The following is a 21,700-nucleotide window of genomic DNA, read 5'->3' as shown; positions in this document are numbered from 1 at the left end:
AAATTCGGAGGGGGCGGATGGGATTTAGGACTATGGGCCAAGGGACGGAGGTGGCAAGGTCGCGACACCAGATGGAAGCCATTAGCGTCGGGAAAACTTGCCTCTAGCGATACCTTTTTTTTAATTACGTAGACGTGGCAAGTAATTAGGGCACACAGAAACAAGTCTCGCTCCGAGCGCACACGCTATCCAAAATTCCAGGTTTTAGGAAATTTTCAACAGAGCCGTATTTTAAATATTTGGTTTTTATTCAGTACAAAAACAATATAAATGTATTACAATACAAATTACTCCATCATTGAATAAAAGTTGTTTTTCCAAATTTGTGTTTTAATTTTATCAGCACTCATGAGATAAGTTTGCTTTGTTTCTTTTCAGACGTGAGTGCCTTTTGAACGAATGTAAAAAAATTTAAGCGTTGAAGTGTAATTAGTAACTGGAATTTCATGATAAAGAATTTTTGAAAAACGCATAATAAACTTCACTGTCCTATTCAAATATTTGACTGCCTCTATTTTCAAGAGGTTTTCGATGCGGTTCTGCACATTCCTAGTAAGGTGTTTAATATTACATTCACCTGTAGGTAATCAACGCAACCTGAAATTAAAATAATTAAAGGATCGAAGAAAATGTAATGTAATACAGCATATTATAATGTTCAAGAATTTTAATATCACTTTTAATGAGCAAGCTACTGGTAATTTGAAACTGAACATTGAATGACTCCAATACTAGTTCAAGTAACTAACGACAATGAGTTTACGGAAGAAGCACACAAATAGAATTTTTTGGATCGATTCTGTTCTATTTTTTATAACGATGTTTTCTAATTTGCATGTTGACACGAAAGAAACAAATGGAACTAATAAAGCAATAATAAACTCCTTCTCTAGACACTTTGTAAGCGATGGTTTATTTTGAGGTAATGAATGAACTGCTTTTGTTCTCAAGTTACTAAACAGACTATTTTATTACCACGGAAAACAAAGAAAACAATTCTTTATACCTTTTTCTGTTGTAGCAGAAGTTCAAACACCGTGTTGCGCATAGCTTTTTTTTCGATGAGTAAGAATGGTGCTTATTTTCAATAAAATGTAGAAAGCGGTGCAAAAAATGCCTTTGTAATACAATACAATGTCATTCACATAACTTTACAACCTTTAAATGCATCTAAAAAATGTTATTCATCTGTAGCTTGATTCAAAAATATAAAGTCCCGTTTACAGAAGCTTAATAATTAAAGCTTTACTTCAGATAAATATTCACATGTGACTGCTTTGAGCCAATCAAATGTCGGCAATGGTCAAATTAAATGTAAGATGCAACTTAATTTTTGTGTAAACCGGCCCTGAGAAATGTAAATTATTGTGTAGTTTAGACATCCCTCCTCAATTTCCTCCAAATAACCTCAATAACTTTATTAGTTTAGGCAAAAAAATTGACACATTTTCTGACAATACAAATGCACCATAAATGAATACCAAATCTAGATTTTTATTATTGGATTACATTTTAATGCGAAAATCTACTTAGAAATTGGACAAAAAAGAAATGTTAAATAATTGACATAGTATATCAGGGATGTCCAAATTTTATAATAACTTAATAACAATTAAAAATTAAAAATTTACTTTTGAAAATTGTATACTAGAGCTCATTACTATCAGTCCACTCATTAAAAAGTTAAGTTGGTAGCAGACCATAGCAATTTTTTATCAATAACAGTTGGCAGCAAAAGCGTTTAAAATTGACAATTGACAGGCGTAAAAGCTAATCGTTCTGCACAAGTGTTAAATCCTTGTTTAAATTTCTCTTTTGGAACAAATCTTTGATTAATTAATTAATTTGAGATCTTGTCACTAATAAAACAATCAACTTTGACAAAGTTAAACCCTCAAAAATCGCTACATTTAATTTTCCCCTAATTTTTTCCTTAAAGAATTGAAAGCCTGATTGATTTATATCCAAGAATTTTTGAAAATTTACGCAGGATAGTGGACTGATAGCAATGATTTTTATATTGGCTTACATTTATGGTTCATCAGCTTCGTAAAATAACGTAAAAAAAAATAAAACAGTTTATAGATGTCACGACAGCAGCCAGGTGACCAGGCGCAGAGTAAAAAATGTTACAACTAATTATATTCCCCGAGTATTTGTTTAAAAATTGGTTATCAATATTACTGAGAATTCAGTATTAACTAGTTTTTGCTCACGTAATTAAAACATGTATTTGTCGCGTTTCTAAAGAAATGATTACTACAAACTCGTTTAAACCTAAGAATTTTGTTTTTCATTCCAACATTTATGAGGTCAGCAATTTTCCAACACAACTAAAAATAAATTGCTACGTATTCACGCACAATTAAAATATCTACAAATAACTGGAAATGTATTATTAACAATCATTACATAAACGCACTAATAAATATTCAATGTTGTTTTGAGTTTCTTCATGGTTTTTCCAGCGGTATTAAAGATTCTTAATAAAAATCCAGTTAACATCATGTTCTTGTTAATTATACACCATATTTTGTACAAATCACCTTCGGCGGGAAATGAGTACGCAACGGTAAACCTCGTCGGTCCACTTCAGCACGTGGTACAATAAACTTAACGTAAGCGCAACGCGCGTTATTTCAAAATACCCTTCCGAATCTTCAGGTATTAGAGCAATTTTCGATCATTTATAAACCACACAAGCTACTGTTTGTAGTAATGGAAGTCTGTGACAATTGTGTAAGAGATGGCACTATGTCAAAGATGCGATCCATTGTAATACCAACTGGATATTTGATGAGAAATCAACACGCTCGTGTAAAATTATGTACCATACTAAAGCTGTGCGTGTATTTGGTTTTATTGATCGCACATGAGCGACCTTGAATTTTGTTAAAGAGGAGGTTGCGTTGCAGAAAGCGTTCTGCATTGCCCTTGCGCGAAGACCTTGAAAATTTCGCTACAACTGGGCCCTGGGAAATCGATGCATTTGGGAAAGTTAACGGCTGAGCTCTGTTATTCAGCTTTTGCTCTTCTAGATCTACCTCAACGCTCAATTTTTTATGATGCAGTCATTTTTCTTTTTTCTGTTAGGAATAAAAATTGGATTAGGTTGAAATACAAGTTATAGTAAATCACTGTTTAGAGTATATTAACTTATGTGGTACTTCATTACAAATTAGGTTCTTCCCGTCAGTGTGGAGAAGTGGTGCTTCAATATTGCCTGTGGTTGCTCATCTAGCGTCGAAAACGGCCACTGTAATGAGTGTTAAGGAAATTATACCTAATCAGTTTTCAATCGTGCAACGATAAAAGGATACATCTTTTTGTCCTCTTTTTGTACATAATTCTGTAACCACATTCTCGGCATCTTATGGGATCTCTAGGGCGAATTTCATTTTCGTTGTGGCATTCTGAAAAGATTTATAACATGAAGATGGTATAAGGCGTTTCATCGGCGTTAGTAGTTAAGTTGCCGAGTCCATTTTCAATTATTATAACGGAGGTTCAGAAATCTTTGTTGTTTACATAATTTGTCGTCAAATCTGAGATTTCATGATTTGGAGAATGAAAATATAACTTTTCTCAATTCTTCCATATATTCAAACCATATACCTTTTTGTTTTAACCTTTCTTTTTATTAATACGAAAACGCATTTTGTCCAAAAATGGACTTAATAGCAACTTAAAAACTTGAGCCGACGATTTTAAATACAAAAAACCTAACCCTACTTTTCTACTCACCTCCGCAGATGTAAACCATCGGCGTTTTGGTAGCACCCGACTCTTTTGATGATGGTTCCGACATAATTTACGCGTTTTAAGGTAAAACTTTAGGTAAAAACTTGAAATAATTTATAAAAACTTCAATTTTCACAACACGCACTCAAACGTTGCCTGTCATTGTCAAATTTTTGAATTTTGGTTGTGGTGGTATGGTTGCAAATTAAAATTCCCTAGGGCTGAATTTATAAATTGGCGCAAGATTATTTGAAATCTTGGACCATATTCTTCAAGAATTGACTTCACTTTGAATAAAATTAAGTTATCGCTAGTTTCTCGCATTTTTCTTTGTCACCGGTTTTTAAAAACTGGTTGTTTAGTTTAATCTTTATTGGGCTAAAAAACACAATTTGGTGATAACATTATTGACAATGCACATCTAGGTACAATTAATTTGATTTTGTCTTTAAGAAGTGACGCAAACAGTCTTCCAAAATTGTAAATTTGTATAAAATATGCAAACTAACACTACAACATTATTCCTACAGCAAAAATAAAGGTTTCTTTTAATAATATATTTACATAAATAATATCGATGAAATAAATAAAATCTATGTCAAAGTGTAAATTTCGCTAAATATTACTATTCCAAACATGGCACAATACAAGCCAGATCTTAATTAACAAAGCTGCGATCTTCAATCGTCATGTACATTCCTTCTTCTTCATATGTTGAATCGTGCTTTGCCAAAATACGAAGTAGAGGACGTAATTTCAACCACCATTGTTCTTTGGGTACACGCAATCTAAAAAGCAAAAATTACTGGTTATAAGACTTAATTTTGTACATACTCGAAATTAGTTTGATCTTTGAGTTCCGCAATTGGTGTAAATCTGTATTGTCGTTTAACAATTCCCAAAAGAGCGACACTTTCCACGCTAGTACAATTAACTTTTCCATCTGACCCCATATTGTTTTTCAGTTGAGCCACCATCCAATCTACGGCTTTCGATGCCATTTTCGTGCCCAGATTTCTGTCGAATGGTGATGGAGAACCCCCTTGCTGCATGTGACCTTAAAAACCAACTTAAAAATTGGAGGTTCAATATTTACCACTTACCTAAAACGTTCATTCTTGCGCTAAACAACCCTTTTCCTTCTTCACAGTACAATCTATAGATGAAGTCTGTATTATAGTTATCTGAAGCTTTTTCATTGCGTAGAATAAGACCTCGTTGAACTCCTTCAGCCATTTTCGTGGCCATGTGATACACATCTTGTTGCAGATCTTTTATGGTGAATTTTTCTTCGTAAATATACGCAGCGTCGGCACCACCCGCTAAACCTACACAAAAAAATTCATAGTAATATTCTTTAGAGAAGAAATGGAAATGTACCTGCCAAAGTTGCAAGGTAACCGCAGTATCCACCCATAGTTTCGATAATGAAAACTCTGCGCTTAGTTCCTTGGGCGGATTGTCTAATTCTGTCACAAATTTCAGTGATTTCGTTCAGTGCCGTGTCGCATCCTAGAGAGAATTCGGTTCCTGGCACGTTGTTACTGATAGTACTGGGAATTACCACAATGGGGATGTTGAGCGGTGGGTGTTCTTTTCGACCGTCGAAGAACTGGATGGCGGCTGAGAATGCCTAACAAAAAAGTATAATCAGCTTATTTTTAATGAAATTCTGTAAATATTTACTTCAAAACCCCCGATAATCAGAAGTCCTTGAATTTTAAACTCGGCCAATCTCGCAGCGACCAAACCCATGCGGCTTCCGGGCAGAGTACGTTTAGTACCTAAATTTGCACCTCCGGTGGAAACCCAGCCGGCGACTTCAGACCAATCTGCACTTAAATAGACATGTGAACTACAGAACTAAAGTTAACGTGCTGTGACAAACCCATTGGTTTAATGTTTCCAGCAATCAGCCCTTCAATTCCTTCTTGAATTCCCATGACGGTGTCTCCACGGTAAATGCTGTTACGCACGAAAGAACGGACCACCGCGTTCATACCGCAAGCTGGAGCCCCAATATGCATTACAGCTAGGGTAAACCCTTCCTAAAAGTTCGGTAAAGAAGTTTGAAAAAAAGCAAACAGTTGCGTAACTTGATACTTATGAAAGGGTTGAAAAAACAAGCAAAGAAATAATTGTGCAGATACGCAGTGTATGAAAGAAAAAGCTTGATCCAATTCTACCAGAACAGTTGTTAATTATTTTTAATTTGACTCACCGATTTTTCAGACTTTGAGTTAGGCTATTAGACCCAAAATTATAGAAAATCATGCAATTAGAAATATCTACAAACGCCCTTACCTTTCCATGCCCCTGTTGATCAAAAGCATCTTTTGGCGGCTTTAGACGAGTCAAAAGTTTGTACGTCTCCAAATTACGCATGAAGGACTTCCCGCGTAATTCTACGGCCAAATCAAACTTCTTGTCCGCCATAGCCTAAGAAAACTTCATCTAAATTTGAACAAATTGATAATAATTCACCTGGGCCACAGCTTTTGTCCGTTTCACGCAATCCATTAACGGTAGTCGTACGGCTTGATTACCATCAAGAGATATAACACACGGTTCTGTTTTATCATCAGCTTCCATTAAGGCCATTACAGCCTCAGCACCCATACGACAGCCCAAAATTCTGTCAAAGGCTGAAGGATTACCCCCACGTTGAACGTGACCAAGAACGGTTATTCTCGTATCTTGGTGAAGATTATCCACCACAACTTTCTTGATCATTTCTGCTGTTATCGCCTCACCATTTCGATCAGTAGCACCTTCAGCTACAATGATGATGTTTAGGCGTTGACCCATTTGGCGTTCCTTTAGAAAAGATGTCAATAAAATTGTATTTGCGGTGAATAAAAAACGAAGCATTACAAAACAGCAAGCGGGGGATAAGTTGTACCTGGCCACATTTGTCACATAATTGTTTGTGCCAGTCTGCTGGGGCAGGATCTTCAGGTATAAACGCGAAATCAGCTTCAGTCGCCAAAGCAGTACTCAGAGCTAAATAACTGAAAAATGATGAAATTTTGGTTTTGGAAATCATAAATTGAATATGAACTCAAATACGCATTTCTGGTTTGCAATTTAAGAGTTTAAAACACAATTAAACTAACTATCTAAATCGTTTTGTTTTGGAATTCTGTTTTGTCATTGATTACTGCATAATAGTCATTTTATCATAACGCGTAAAAGGAAGGAAAGGACCCACACCAAGCATTAGTAAATTAACCCATGAGTGCCCAAACAGGCCTTTCTACCTGTTCTAATTTATCGCACAGCCGTTTTTGCCAATCATCTGGTGGCGGAGATTCCGGAATGAACACATAATCGGCCTCAGAAGTCAGGGCGGCCACTAACGCTAAATACCTATAACATACAGTCCAATTTCCAACACAATTCAAATAATCACATCATTGTTAAAATTTTCATGCATTTTCCCGCAATCCCGGATTTAAATAAATTTCTCAACATCTTACCCACAGTGCCTTCCCATCACCTCCATGATAAAAGTTCTTTGATGTGAATACGCCGTGCTGACAATAGCGTCGCAAGCTTCAATAATTCTGTGTAAAGCTGTGTCAGTCCCAATAGTCATGTCAGTACCACAGAAATCATTATCGATAGAGCCAACAAGGCCAGCGATTTGTAAAGTGCGGTTCTTGTCCTGTTGGTCTTTGGTGATTTCCTTTTTACTGAATAATTCGTCAAGAAGGGAACTCCATTCTTGGCGGAAAAGATCAGCTCCAGTCAGACTGCCATCACCACCGATAACCACAAGGTTTGTAATGCCTTTGATAACTAAATTTTTTGCGGCTTTTAGACGACCTTCACGTTCTCGAAAATCAGTGCAGCGAGCGGAGCCGATGACAGTGCCTCCTTTGTGGATTATCGAGCTGACGGAAGACCAATTCGCTTCCACGATGTTGTCACCACCGTCGACCATGCCTTGATAACCTTCCTAATGAAGACAAAAATGCATTCATAGTGTTATTGAATGGAAAGTTTTTGTAGCAAAAATTTTATAGTTTAATAATAAAATAATCACTTATACACTCCATCAATTGAAAAGTGAATAATTAAATCAAATTATGTTTTAGAATATTATTTAAAAAACAGAGAGGTTTTAAAGCATGCTGATATAATTTTAATTAACTTTTTATCTTCATTTTAAACTTTGTATTTTGGAAATCTTACGCAATTCGCATGTTTCAGTAAGTTTTCACTTCAAATAACTTCTATTGTAATTATAAAAAAGTGTACTGATAAGAGCTTATAAAAAAACTTATATAAAATGTTTCTTCTCATTAGCACTAATGAAACAATTACCTTAATAAAGTGGACTTTACACCCCAAGTATATCCCCATCCTGACGACAGCCCTAACAGCTGCGTTCATGCCCTAAAAACATAATTACTAAATACTCTCAATTATTATTGACCTAACCTGTGAGTCACCACCACTTGTAAAAACGGCAATGCCCTTGCCCTTATGGGCCCCACGCCCTATAAACTTATGTCCTGCTTTTCCTTCCATCGTGTGAGCCGGCAAAAACGAATTTTGTTGTCTTTTTGAGCTCAGGAACCTACAAATACCAAAATTACGACAGATATAAGAATGAATCTTATCTACCAAATCTAGAAAAACTCAATGTACATAACAAAAATTAGAGATAAAGTGTTTTACCTTAGTTATTTAAATAGGAATCACTTCACTAGAAATTTTCAAAGTACATTTGAAATAGATGTCAATTTTGACGTTCAAGGTGACCTCTGCACTTGCCTAAGATTACACAATTTAATTTTGATTGGTTGATTTAAAAAAGGTGCATTTCCCGCGGTGAGATCACATGTAAACTGTCACGTCAATGTCAAAACAGTAATGTAAACAAGCTTGACATAGATGTCACTTTTCAAATTCAGTTTTTAGACAGGTTTTTACGGAAGAAAAAGTCACTGTAGGTTCAACATTTTAATATAATAATATAAAAATATTCTCACAATTTTGTTTTTACAGATAATTTTATAAATAGAGTATATTTACAATATGTAATGTACACATGGTAAACAGTGTATTTACAAAAAATGATATAAAGTATACCGCCAAAATAAACGCCGCGCTCTTATGAGACCACTTGAAAAACAACAAAAAATTATAAATATCTCAATCATAACTCGTCGACTGCGTGACTAATTTTCGTTTTAATATGTTCACTATCACTATGGATTTCACTAGAATCCCTTTCATTTGTTTTTGCCTCACTAACTACCAAGTCATCGTCACTTGTTTCTAATTTTTTCATGACAGTTTCTAAATGTTCTTTCTTAAATTTAACATCTCTCACTACACTTTCAAGGACTGAACTCAGCGCTTTCAAGGTTTCTTTATCTTCCAGATCGGCGAGTTCGTCCTTATCCAAGTTACCCTCTTTTCCCGCCAAATTATTAAAATCTGTAAGAATAGATAATACTTTAACATCTTCCTCAACTTTGATTAATGAATCTTGTTTATTTCCGTGCTCTATCGACAGCTGACTGAGCAACCATTCAGCTTGTTTTACTGTGTCTTGTATTCGTTTGTCTTCCATGGGATCATCGCTCAAAGTCTGGTAATAAATCCTCAAGATGTTGAGAGGGACAAAGAGTTCTTTGTTCTCAGACGTCATTATCGACTTGAGAAGGTCTTTCCTTACTTGCACCCACTGAGGTGTCGTTATCGAATCCTCCACCTTTTTCTCCTGTTTCCCCTCAGAATTCTCTTCAAAAGTTATCCTTATTTTATCGGAACCTATATTAGCTTTGAAATTCCCCACTTGCACGGATTTGGTAAATGCTATCCCGGTATGTTTATTCAAAAATTCTTGGACGGACACTTTCAATTTATGGAACATACTTTCTTCCTCGCTTTGTCCCCATGATTCTCCTTCTTTAAACTCGCTCAAAGTTACTTCAATACTAGGATCTCTTGACAAAGCAAACAACAATTTAGACGCGTCTTGAGCAAATAAGAACACTGTCGGTATAGAAACATCATCAGTGCCGTCACCTGACATGGAAAACATAGGAGAAGTTGCTGCGCTACTTCCTGGAGTGTTATCAATGATGATGGCGCCCACAGCTCCGTATTTTTGTACTTTTCGCGCTTTGTCGACAAACATGCAATCTCCGCGTTCCATTATTGCAATTTTCCCTTTTATAACATCCGTTTGTACCAATTCGCTGCAGGCACGAAAAGGGTGGATAATCATCGTGCGAGCTGTGACTTTCTGGTCACCTTGAAGATTTTTACCGAATTGGGAAGGTCCAGCTTGGACTGTGAGGACCTGATTGGTGCCGGTAGCGTCTTTGATGGTGAAAGTGACGGATTGGGGAGACGCATCGAGTTGTTGGGTTTGCAGCTTGGAGAGCTCCATCATTTCCTGCATGAAGAGGAGACCCTCTTCTGCGTCAGCCGTCGAACGGGCCTAAGGTAAGAAACGAGTGATGAGTAATAAAACAACTAATAGTAAATATAAGGTTTTATGGGTATGGATGAGTAAGCGACAGTGTTATGCATAAAATCAACACAAATTACTGGGCGTTTAAATTCAAATTTCAATGGAGTGAGTCGTCAGTGAAGTGTTAATGTATCAAGTTGTGTGTGCAAAACAACATACTCACTGAAGAAAACGTATGTAGAAGTTGTACCCTTCCATCGCTGAGCGCGATAATGTTAATCCCCATATCCTTGATCATTTTCAAATGGTTGATATTAGACGCCGAAAATTCAGCTGCTGTCAGCCGCCTCTTTGCACTTCTTTTCGGACACATCCCGTCCACCATATTCTGCAGCGGTTTTCTAACCGTTTCCGGGAAAAGCTGCAGTGTATTGGGACACGTCCTGGCAAATTCTCCGTCTTCCACATCCATGTCACTCACTGTCTTATTCCCGCTATACCCAGCCAAACTTAAAGGTAACAAATGCCCTTCAGTCGTAAAAATGAACTCATCTAGATTCAAAACGAGATCCTCTTTATCCGCAAATAACAAATAGAGATATTTAAGAGTTTCCGATAGAACGAATGAGTCCATCCTATCTTCTTGTTTCCTGGTTCTAACATCGTTGACGGCGGCATAGCCGCAAGGCACTCGGGCGTATTTTTGTAAACTATTGAGTACAGTTCTACCTACTTCCAGGTAGTAAGGGTCATTAGTGGCACCATACAGGAAGTACGTTGATTCTAAAAATTCGGGTCGCAATGGGTGATTGCCCCAGTGGACCTGGAAGTCGGTAGTGAAGGCTTCGGGAATGAAAGTGTGACGTTGCATGACTTGGTATAGCATCTCGTGAGTTTCAACAGCCGGCTTCAGGTCGCCTTTGAGGACCTGAAGACCAGGCCAGAAAGCGAGAAGTGCGTCCATGTAATTGCGAGAATTGGTGTGAGGGCGATGCATGTGGACGTCCAAAAGCATTGGACCTATAATAAAACGTAAATTTATAGTTGTGTAATAGTTTTTTCATTGTTTTACCTTGTGATATATATTTCATCACAGCATTGTAGTGGCGGTTGAACCGATGCAAATACTTGTTGTCCCCAAGTAGAATATAAGCTTTCAAGCAGTACTCATAGTAAGAGTCGATGCCAGCACCAACCCCGGAATCTCTCCTAACCCAATCCCCTGAGTGTACGTTCAGAACGGTACCCATCAAATCAGAGCTTCGATGCCGCATCTTCCATAGTTCGTCCATAGCCTTCTGGGCTTTTTCCTCAAAAATCGGCTCGCCAGTGAGTCGAGACAATGCTGCCATCTCCAAAATCATCGAACCTGCACAAGCTGTACACGTTTCTCTAGCCGATTCCAAACGATCGCTTTTTATTCCGTATTTCATATTGACCTAACATAGTTTACATAAGATTGGTTAAAATGTCTTTTTTGTCAACGGCTTACTCTGGAATGAGGTATCCCCGTCGTGGTATTGAAAGCAGGCAAAAGTCTGTAGCCGACGTCTTTGGCCATATTAAGGAGCTCGCCTTTGTACCATGGCATTATTCCATCTCTTTGTTGTAAATAATCGGCGAGAACATGAGCAGATAGTAAACCACTGAAACGAGTCAATAATAATTTTGTTTTATGTGATTTGGAACGACTTACCCTAAAACACGAATGTTCGTTTCGAACACAGACACGACGACGTCATTGTCGAAGGATACGTCTTTTATGACAAGTTTAACTGCATGTTCAAATTCTTCCAAATCGCCTAGTACCACCAGAGAGTCCAAAGTATCGATTAACGTCAACGAGAAACTTGAACAGAAAAGAAGCTCTAAGTGACATAGAAATTTTACGATCGGGGCTGCTGTAACTTCCGCTTCTTTCTATTTTTCAACTTAGGTGTAGAGTGCTTTTACATATTTTTCTAGGAAAAAGATAGAAACAACGTGAAAATTCTAGTCACAAATTTCAATGCGAAAACAAACAAATCTTTATTAAGAAGCATTTTTAGATTTCTGCGATTTCGTTTGTGTTAGCGACGCATCTCTGGTGCAGTTGGTGGTAAAATTATTTAGGACTTTGTGGCCTAAAAATAATTTCATGGCCAAATCTTTAACAAACAACACAATATTCTAATCCAGTTTAAATCCCAGAATAACTAATTTAAGTCTATATGTCCTAGTAATATCGCCGGTTTAAGTCGTTAAGTTGCTAACTTCATTTTGGAGATCGAGAAATCTTTATTTTTCTCATATTTATCGTCAAATCTGAAATTTGAAAACTTGGGGATTGAAAATAAAATGTTTCTTAATTCTGAAGTAATAAGACATAAAAAAATTAACGCTAGACCCCTTTGTTCAAGTTTTTACAAAATTGAAAATCAATGCATTTTATCCAAAAATAGACTTAGCAACTTAACGTCTGAAGCCAACGATATGACGTTTTACTTGGCAGTTTTAAACGAAAAAAAGTAACCTGCAACTTGCTTGAGAGCAGTGACCTTCGTGGTTATTGATAGCGTTGGTTATAACGCCAAATAACCCACGTTACCCATAGCAGCGAGAGTTATATTATAACGCAAACAACCATCTATATGCTTTGTGAACAACCACCATGCCAATGACTTGGCCAAATTTCTTTTCGCATCTTTCATCACTGTAAAAATTGTGTCATATTGGATAAACCGTTGTATGGCATATGTGAGTTATTAGAGATTACCTACTCGGCAAGCGTCGTAGGTTAACTATACCCCCTGTAGGTAATCTCTAAAAAAACTCACTTATACCATAAATAAGTATTCCGTAATCTGATATTTTGTAATCATAATCTGCCGCAGGTTTGAGATATCTAACGTTGAACAATAATATACTTCAGTTACACAAAATTAAATGATATGAAAGGAAATACAGCCTTATCAGTGATTAAAATGGTATCTATGAGATTGAACACATGAAATGCCTTAGTTAGAAAAAATGATTTGTTCCTCCTTCATATACAAATGTATTATACTGGTCTTAAATTTAATCACTGCTGTAAGTACATATCGTCGGCTTAAGTCGTTAAGTTGCTGTTGAATGTTCATGTTAAATTTTTTATCGGAGATAGATAAATCCCATCTTTTTGTCAAGTTGTAGAATGAAAACAAAATGTTTCTTAATTCTGGAATAGAAATACGTATACAAAATTATCTAACGATACATCTTTTTGTCATCCTCGTTTTAAAATCGAAAACTCAATTTATTCCAAAATCGATTAGCAACTTAACAACTTAAGCCGACGAAGCAATAATAACAATTTCCGTAAATCTCCTATTTTAAACATTTCAGTCTGGTGCAGCCGTATTAATCGGATTTGGTGCTAGATATCTAAAAATTGAAAATGAAAATATTCCTGTTTTGGGTGGTATGTTTTACGGAATTCTCTCTGTATGTCTAGGGATAATTGCGTTGGGAACATCGATCTATGGATGCATTGGAGCTTGGTTCAACAACAAATTATTTCTAAAAATTGTAATAAGTAACTAACTCTCGTACAAATATTTTGTACATTTTTTTTAGTACGCTGGAATCTTTTTGTTCCTCTTTACCCTCCAACTATCATTAGGCATTATGTCAGTGAATACAATAAAAAATCCGAACACCTTTTCTAATCAGATCTACAACATCGTTGGGGAATTGTTCGAAAACGACAAATCAGCATTCAATACTCTTCAAGAAGATGTAAGTTCTGTTTAATTGATTTTTGAATATGTCGAAAGTTTTTCAGTTTGAGTGCTGTGGAGTTAATGGATATTCGGATTATGGAAATAATTACCCTGCAAGTTGTTGCATAAATCAAATATCTCCATGTCTAAAGCCATTCGAGAGTGACTGTGTGTCAGCATACACTGAGGTAATTGAAGAGTTTATAAAAACAATAGGCTACGTGGCGATCATCTTTTCCGCTGTTGAAGTATGTAATCGCAATAATTAATCTCTTATTATTATAATAATGTTATCTTCTATATTTCAGCTTATGGGTGCTTTTTTTGCCTTGGCAGTAAGAAAAACTTTCAAATCTCAAGACGTTGAAAATGCAAGTGCTTGTTGACTATCGACAAGTACTTCAGTCTAAACTGTGTACATATCAATAACATAATATTTATTAAATGGCTACTTTAATCAAAACGAACACAAATTTTACACATGAAAAAGTTCAGAGTTCATTCTGTTTAAAAATTCAACATGATTCAACACTGAAAATCGTTATAAACCTGGTATCGTCTTTCGAACAAGCTTCTTAAATAAAACAACGAAGGAAAACTTTTACAAGCTGTTATCTATTGAGATAGGAGGTGATATTAATATTCATGAAAACCTTCACTCAATCGTAATCCCAAGTTTTATTTCCGCCTTTCCTGTAGCGTAAATACATATAAAGAATTAGGAGCTGCATGAAGTAAGTTTTCACAAGAAAGTAATTAAATAGTATTAAGTTCATCAACTGCAGCATCAAGCAAATAAATGTAGTAAAAATATGTAAAGGTGGAAATGTGGCAATTTCCTTTTAATGAAAACCCACAAAAACGTAATGACGTAAGCGCCAGCAATACATAATTTTGATTAATTACAAAACGCAACGATCATTGAATGACGTTATGTTTTGATGTTATGAAATATGCAATGCATTTCTATGTGGTGTAAATGTTTCAGTAGGTGTGCTGATAAAGACTGTATTTTTATCGACGGAAAGTCGGTATTAATTGCCTGTCCGAATGCAAATTAAAAGCGAAAAATAACTGGAATTAATGTCTACTCATTTATATAGCCATAAAAAACAAAATATTCTCGGCAAAATTAAGTGGAAATTTACTGATAAATCTTGGATCGTTCTAAAAACAAAAATTGTCTGAGTGAAAGCATCTGCTTAAAGTTGAAGTGAGAAAATGTTTTTATCGTTAAGAATTATGCTGTCTACACGAATAGGGGAAAAATAATCGTAACGTGATACTTTGGTATTGCAATCATAAAACAACTCAAAACAAAAAATAGAAACATGTACACTGCAATGTAAATTTGTTTCTAGTCTGATGTTTTCAAAGTGTTCAAACATTTGATCGTATCGAGTTGTACTGCGAGTTGTGAAATTTCTCACAGATTAGAAATATTCGAAAATTCATCAAGTACCTAGGTATACAATAATGAAGTATTATTAAAAACCTTGAAAATGTTCATAATTATTGTAATTAATTACATGCATGTCTTGGTTGAAAAAAAGACGTGTTTTCCAAATAATGTTCTGCTTAACTCGTAGAACTTGTTTTTAATATGTATCACATAACATAACGCAGTTGGTATAAAAAAGTATTGCTAAAAAATTGAAATTTATTGTTATGGGTCATATAGATAATTGCGGTCACCCAATTTTTTGCAACATAAAACTATAAACTATTTAGGAAATTCTCGCAAAACTGTTACCAAATAACACAAAATGAGCGTATGTTTTTTTTTGTGATGCATTTTGTAGCTACAATAGCAATTTTGATAGGGATATGCAAAACAATACAAAAATTAATTAAATTTTGATATCGAACAATACGTCGATTATCGCGGATTAAAAGCGAACCATAAAAATATGTAGGAGTATTTTTTTATTGCTAAACGAAGTCGAATAACGTTTGTACTGGCGTTTGCCTGAGAATTTATTTTAAATTGTTGTTGTCGCTCTATGCAAACTAAACCAAAAACGTGTGTACATAATACGTTAAAAACCATCCAGTGTAATTAATTACATTAGTCAACAAGGTTTTATAATGGAAAAATGAGAAGTAATTTTTAAAGCAAAATTGGCCTCATTTCGAATCTAAAGTCCGTTTTGGCTCATCAGGCCTGGATTTAGAAATTACCTAAAAAATTTATCATTAAGGTCAATAGTTCCCATAACATTTTTGAAAAACTAAATTCCAAAGTAAAACCATTGTTAAAAATATCAGTTTTACTAAAATTTAAGAGCTGGAAAAGCTACAATAATGTGTTAAACACGGCGTTAGAAAGCAAAGTAACGACGTATTACATTTTAATTACAATTTAAGATGCAAAAAGGTATACCGTTAATTTTCGAATTTCTCATCAATTTTTCTCAAAAATGTTAGCAAAATCTAACGCACCCATGACTGGTATAGTTATAGTATAAAAAGCTTTTTTAATTGTCTTTTCAATAATGTATGACAAGCATAAATTTGTAAGTTGTTAGCCAAAACTGAAAGTAACAAAAGTAAACTTAAAAAAAATCTTTTTTTTACAAACATTTCGAGTCCTGACCGGATAGAGCAAAACGGGCTTTGTATTCAAGAAAGCATTTCTACTTCATAAATAACTTCACTGCTGCAGTGCAATTTCTGAACAAAATTTGTTAACTAGTGTTTTTATTGTTTCTTCTTCTATTATACAGGGTGTTTGGGGTTATCGCTCCCATATTTAAAACGTAGCTAGATGTTGATAAACTGAGTAAAAAATCTTTTAATCATTTTTGGTTTTGGGCAATAATAAATGAGCAAGAATAGTCTGAATTTTGGGCCAAACTGTTTGAGAACGACTTTCTTGTTTACGTTTATTCTCATTCATAAATTGGTATTGATAATGAAATTTCACCGCTGTTTCCAAAAAAAGGTTTATTTCTGATAGTTTTTTTGCGCTCTGTTTCTTGAACTCATGCAAAAACACAATAGATTCTTTAGTTCATTCGTCTTTCGTTCGGGAATGTTATTGATTTTTATTATGGATTATAGCGAGTTATGCTTTAATTTTCAGGGAAGTGCGAGCCTGTATATTTTGTCTTACGATTAGTTTAGACTTCATTCGGATTTTACCAATTTCTCACTACAGAAATCATATTATTGCATTTAGCACAGTTCTCAAAGTTATTTATTTGAACGAAATCAATCAGACGTGAACACTAATTGACACCTTGCGGTTTTTACGACTTCGATATGACGTCATGCATAAAAAAATACAGTTAAATTTTTAGTTCAACAGAACTAATTAATTACCATGCAGAAAGGTCCGATTTTTGTAATACATTTAATTAGATCAAATACTAGAGGACACAATGTTTGTAAACACTAAAAGAAACCATTATGTAATAACCTAAATCATGTAACTGTGTTATTGTTTATGTAACACTTCTGAGACAGCAAAAACTCAAATAAACCTAAAAAAATCCTTGACAACAATTCACCTGGTTTTGCTTTTACCTAAATGGATGTTTTATGTCATCAGAAAATTAGTTTGTCTCAAAATATGAGTTTCTGGAAGTTGCTTCTAAACTTAAATGTTTAATACATACTTTCCCAGGCAGTCGTCAATGTCGCCTCTATTTGGTGTGAGCCCCCTGTATCTCCCCTTGCAACTCAAAGGCATGAGTTCATCAGCAGGATAAGCATTCTCCATGTAGGCTCTATATGCATGGTAAAACATATCCCTGGTTTCCTCCCTAAAGTTGAAGGGTTAGTAAAAGCCAGGTTTAGTGAACATAAGAATACCTGAGTCTGTGCCGTTCTTCCCTTGTCATAACCCTGCTTTCTTCTGAGTAACATTGTGCACAAAACAGCACAAATACAACCACTCCGAAGACTTTAACAAATACCTCAGAAACACACATTTTAAAGATGTATCAGGAATACGACTCCGCGGCTATTAACATATTGTTTCAGCCAAGAAATTTATCTGTCAAAACGTAACTGATAAGGATTTCTTATCAATAACAACAATTACTTGACGAGGCAGGTCCGGTGTCGAACACTCGACGCATTGTGAACTGGTGAGGTCAATTTTGGATGTTTGTAGGTAACAGATCACACGAAAACAGAGAATTTGACATGACAAATGATGATTTTCGGAATTTTTGCTGGAATATGTCAAAAGTAGCGAATTTGTGACAGAACTGGGATGACTGTTCTCTCCCAGCTGGCTGTGAAAGGAGGGGCGGAGTTATTGTGCTACGAGCTAACACTTGATTGGACGAAGAAGATGGCGGCTACGTTTACACGAAGCCTTTCACGTTTATACGAATAAAATACAGTTCGCTTGCAAAACGTTTATTGCAAAAAGTAAGCACGGTGATTCGATTAGGCATGCCACAATATTTACAAATCATTAAATTAGGCGCATGTTCGCTTACAAAATATGTACACTTCTTTGGACGTTCAAATGGACAGTAAAAACATATCTAATCTAATTAAAAACAATTCGGAATTTAAATGTTTTGTACATTGTTCCATGGGACATTAATATCAATCTTATTGCTATAATCTTTCTTCTCTTCGGTCTGTATCCTACAGTTTTGAAGGAAAACCGCTACAGAATGATAGTATCCTTGTGATGTCCATGTTTCATTATGAGTTCCATCAGGAATTTGTAGTAACTGTTTCCGTACACTCCGGCAAGAATTGTAGAGATCTGACATCATACGTGGGGGTACAAGTGTGTCAGCCATTCCTGATATGAACAAAGTTGGTATTCTCAGATATTTCATCTTCTGATAAGACAGAAACTGAAACCAAAGTGGAATTAAGTACAATTTAAAAAACCAAACATCCTTCCGTTACGACTTGTTAACAAAAAAATTACCTTGTTTTTATAGAAGAGTAGTGGAAAATAGTATAGCAACCTCCAAGTAAGGAGAACTTTTGCCATATCTGGAATGCTAGAAAAGGTGTTCTCTACAATTAAGCACCAAATTTTGCTGCCATATTCTTCTTTACATGCCAAGTCTATAGCCACAGCGCCCCCTGAAAGCAATATTAGCAATTTGATATGGCAGCAATTTCAAGTACCTAGAGAACGGCCAAAAACAATGACTTCAGAGTGATTAATATCAGTTCTAGAAAATATATAGTCTAGACTAGCTTTAGCGTCAATGTAAAGTCCTTCTTCAGTTGGGTGTCCTTCAGAAAGACCGTATCCTCTGTATTCAACTAAAAAACAAACAAATATAAACCAATTTATAACTTTCATTAGACTTACCTAAAAGAATATTGCAGTGCAGGTTGTGATACAGCCCTCTACAGTTCTGCAACCTATGTCCCATGTTCCCTGCATTGCCGTGAAAAAATACTATCGTAGGTGACAATCGTTGACGTTCTTTTGGCTGATGAATAAAGTACATTTGAATAAGAACTCCATCACTTCCTCTTGTCTGAACACTCTCATAAGGAAGACCAAACGTTGAAGGAATGGGCACATAAACCCGGGAATGACTAGGTAATTCAGGATAAAACAAAAAGTTATCCTGGACGTGGTACAGAACTCCTACAATAAAAGCTTTATAAACGGAATAAAAAACAAAATATGTTACCTGTAAGAGCAAAAAACAATAAAATCATAGCGAAGATGCCTCCGTATACGTAATATAAAACAAAACAAAATACTAAAACCAGTCCAGAACATGCCCACAATTTTAAAATCATTTTAAATAACGTTCCAATAATTCGGGTCAGATGCACATAACCTCCCATCATGAACGAGGTAGTAGAAATTTCAAATTGACGTATCACACATTGCCCATTTTTGTAGAGTTTTCTAATAATAATTCTTCACATTTGAATTTGCAATAATTTACGTTTTTATCACAAAAATACTGTATAAAAATGTACGGAAATCATAGTTCTGAGTTTTGACAGCTAGATATAGGGTTGCCAACATTGTATAATTTTGTTGGTGATAACTGCTGTATTGATCCTGTGCGTTGGTAACACTGACTTTCACTTTCTCAACTTTCTTTTGTCCCCGAACGGGGGGATTTGAAAAGATAAACACAGAAGACATTAAAAAAATTTCTAAAGCTTTATCGCTTTTTTGTGGGAAATTAACTTTTTATTTTTTAATTATCATCATCAACAGCTATCATTTTCAATTCAAAATATTTTACTCTTTTTATTTTGAATCAAACGTTGTATTGCTGCATTACAGATATTCTTAAAAATATTATAAATTAAGTTTTGTTATTTATATTTTTAAAAAAGTGTGGTTATTACTTTCTGCATTTTTCTGTAGCAGCCAAATATAATAAATTTATAAATTTTGCCGCTCTCTAAAACTGCGAATTTTGGAGTTTTGGTTATTGTTTTATTTAATAAAAATTTTTGGTATGTATGTTGTAACCATCTCAATCAAAACTGAGAACATAAAATATTGACAATCTTATGTGGAATGGTAAATTTTCAAAATACTTTTACTGCAGTAATGAAAGGTCCTAACAGAAGTGACATGTGAAACAGGCAACCAACAATACAGTTGTCTCCCATACAAGTTAGAGTCGAACTTCGATTCGTCGTCTCACTTTGTTTTTTTTTACAAGTTGGAATTTGTTCGATAGGTATGGTTTTGTACACTTGTTTGAATTTTTGCGGGCAAATAATCAAATCAATGTGGCCGTCTTAATTCGCCGACGAATAAACGCAAAGGACAGTTTTTGTCGAAGGTTTCGTAATGACTTTATCCCTTCTTTCAAATAAAACATTTCGTTTATTTTAATTTTGATAGTTTTGGGAGTGCCTTTGTTAGCGACATTTTTTTGCGCAATAAGAAAACCAGTTAGGTAATCACGTAATCCCAACCCAAAAATTCAAACGGCCATAACTCAGTTATTTGTTAACGAAAATTTAAAAATTCTCATGTTTTTAGATTCATTCTGCATAAAATGAGACCTGAATTTGTTGAGTTTGCTTTAGTCATTTTAGGGTAATTTTCAATTTTCAATCAATGTTTTCTAAATGAATTTTAATAGCTTTGAATTATACATCAGTCGAAAGATGAGCTTGAAATCTATCTGCAGGCCAAATTGGAGATCAACCGGACAAATAGTTTCCAAGTTAAGGCCAAAAATAAAAAAAAAATGAAAAATTTTCATCGTTTGAGTCGAAATTTTTTTTCGCAAAAGATCGACTATCGAATTTTGAGCTTTTGAGAACATTTTCTAACGTAAAATGAGCAGAAAAAATGAATGGAGCAAACCGCATCTCAATATCTCAAATAGTTTCCGAGATATTTAACTTTAAAAATTACGAAAAATGAGGAAAAATAAAAATCAACTTTCCGAAATTTTGATCGACCATAACTCGGTTATTTGTTGTCGAATCTGAATTTAAATTCCAGATTTGGAATCTGCGAAAAATTATGCGTACACTGATGTATAATAATAACTTAAGTTTACTCTAAAAAATAAGCGAGATATCGATATCAGAAGTTTGGCATGGTTTTAGTCATAATTTTTTGCGAAAATTTGGGAATTTTGACTGTAGAAAAATCAAAGAACTATTTCTTATGTAAAAAATCGCGAGAAAAACGATGGCGCAAACCCCATCTCAATATCTGAAATAGTTTCCGAGATATCGAGCACGAATTGTTTTGAATCTTCAAAAATTTGGCCCTTTGGCGACAACCCAAAAATTCAAACGGCCATAACTCAGTTATTTGTTGACGAAAATTCAAAAATTCTCATGTTTTTAG

At 34.9% G+C, this 21,700-nt stretch overlaps 5 protein-coding genes across 7 annotated transcripts; 1 reads left to right on the top strand and 4 right to left on the bottom strand.

Annotated features, from left to right (window-relative positions):
- Window positions 1-3,134: 3,134 nt before the first annotated feature.
- Polr2K (DNA-directed RNA polymerases I, II, and III subunit Rpb12) lies at window positions 3,135-3,946 on the bottom strand. Its single transcript, XM_088050373.1, has 3 exons — window positions 3,745-3,946; window positions 3,321-3,413; window positions 3,135-3,256 (listed from the first exon to the last, which is right to left on the bottom strand). The coding sequence occupies exons 1-3, from the start codon at window positions 3,806-3,808 to the stop codon at window positions 3,234-3,236; spliced, it is 180 nt and encodes a 59-aa protein (XP_087906499.1). The 5' UTR covers window positions 3,809-3,946; the 3' UTR covers window positions 3,135-3,233.
- A 152-nt stretch (window positions 3,947-4,098) lies between these two features.
- Window positions 4,099-8,544, bottom strand: Pfk (ATP-dependent 6-phosphofructokinase). 2 transcript variants are annotated; one of them, XM_088050356.1, is made up of 13 exons: window positions 8,428-8,544; window positions 8,188-8,326; window positions 8,071-8,142; window positions 7,221-7,702; window positions 7,002-7,110; window positions 6,226-6,558; window positions 6,046-6,180; window positions 5,630-5,789; window positions 5,428-5,573; window positions 5,122-5,374; window positions 4,845-5,069; window positions 4,576-4,798; window positions 4,099-4,529 (listed from the first exon to the last, which is right to left on the bottom strand). In XM_088050356.1, exons 2-13 carry the CDS (start codon window positions 8,275-8,277, stop codon window positions 4,400-4,402), a joined length of 2,358 nt encoding a protein of 785 aa, XP_087906482.1. In that variant the 5' UTR covers window positions 8,278-8,326; window positions 8,428-8,544; the 3' UTR covers window positions 4,099-4,399. The 2 variants fall into 2 exon arrangements, with proteins under 2 accessions (XP_087906482.1, XP_087906484.1); XM_088050358.1 differs by lacking the exon at window positions 7,002-7,110 and adding an exon at window positions 6,644-6,752.
- Window positions 8,545-8,743: 199 nt separating this feature from the next.
- Window positions 8,744-18,173, bottom strand: Edem2 (ER degradation enhancer, mannosidase alpha-like 2). Of its 2 annotated transcripts, XM_088050351.1 has the most exons (8): window positions 17,966-18,173; window positions 17,734-17,917; window positions 17,538-17,684; window positions 11,874-12,026; window positions 11,670-11,823; window positions 11,250-11,616; window positions 10,401-11,197; window positions 8,744-10,204 (listed from the first exon to the last, which is right to left on the bottom strand). In XM_088050351.1, exons 2-8 carry the CDS (start codon window positions 17,850-17,852, stop codon window positions 8,909-8,911), a joined length of 3,033 nt encoding a protein of 1,010 aa, XP_087906477.1. In that variant the 5' UTR covers window positions 17,853-17,917; window positions 17,966-18,173; the 3' UTR covers window positions 8,744-8,908. The 2 variants fall into 2 exon arrangements, with proteins under 2 accessions (XP_087906477.1, XP_087906476.1); XM_088050350.1 differs by having other exon boundaries at window positions 17,734-18,173.
- Window positions 10,351-15,175, top strand: LOC148178271 (CD151 antigen-like). Its single transcript, XM_088050370.1, has 6 exons — window positions 10,351-10,410; window positions 13,051-13,246; window positions 13,541-13,723; window positions 13,772-13,933; window positions 13,980-14,165; window positions 14,226-15,175. Exons 2-6 carry the CDS (start codon window positions 13,187-13,189, stop codon window positions 14,301-14,303), a joined length of 669 nt encoding a protein of 222 aa, XP_087906496.1. The 5' UTR covers window positions 10,351-10,410; window positions 13,051-13,186; the 3' UTR covers window positions 14,304-15,175.
- A 99-nt stretch (window positions 18,174-18,272) lies between the features above and the next one.
- Window positions 18,273-19,912, bottom strand: Bem46 (abhydrolase domain containing 13-like protein Bem46). Its single transcript, XM_088050367.1, has 5 exons — window positions 19,548-19,912; window positions 19,217-19,501; window positions 19,027-19,167; window positions 18,821-18,981; window positions 18,273-18,743 (listed from the first exon to the last, which is right to left on the bottom strand). The coding sequence occupies exons 1-5, from the start codon at window positions 19,708-19,710 to the stop codon at window positions 18,447-18,449; spliced, it is 1,047 nt and encodes a 348-aa protein (XP_087906493.1). The 5' UTR covers window positions 19,711-19,912; the 3' UTR covers window positions 18,273-18,446.
- Between the last annotated feature and the right edge of the window lie 1,788 nt (window positions 19,913-21,700).

This window comes from Gnatocerus cornutus, chromosome 2, assembly GCF_029298725.1.
Source record: "Gnatocerus cornutus isolate USDA-ARS CGAHR chromosome 2, icGnaCorn1.1, whole genome shotgun sequence".
Taxonomy (NCBI): Eukaryota; Metazoa; Arthropoda; class Insecta; order Coleoptera; family Tenebrionidae; genus Gnatocerus; species Gnatocerus cornutus.
Note: the sequence above shows the minus strand (reverse complement) of the source record. Positions and strands in the feature narration are given on the sequence as shown.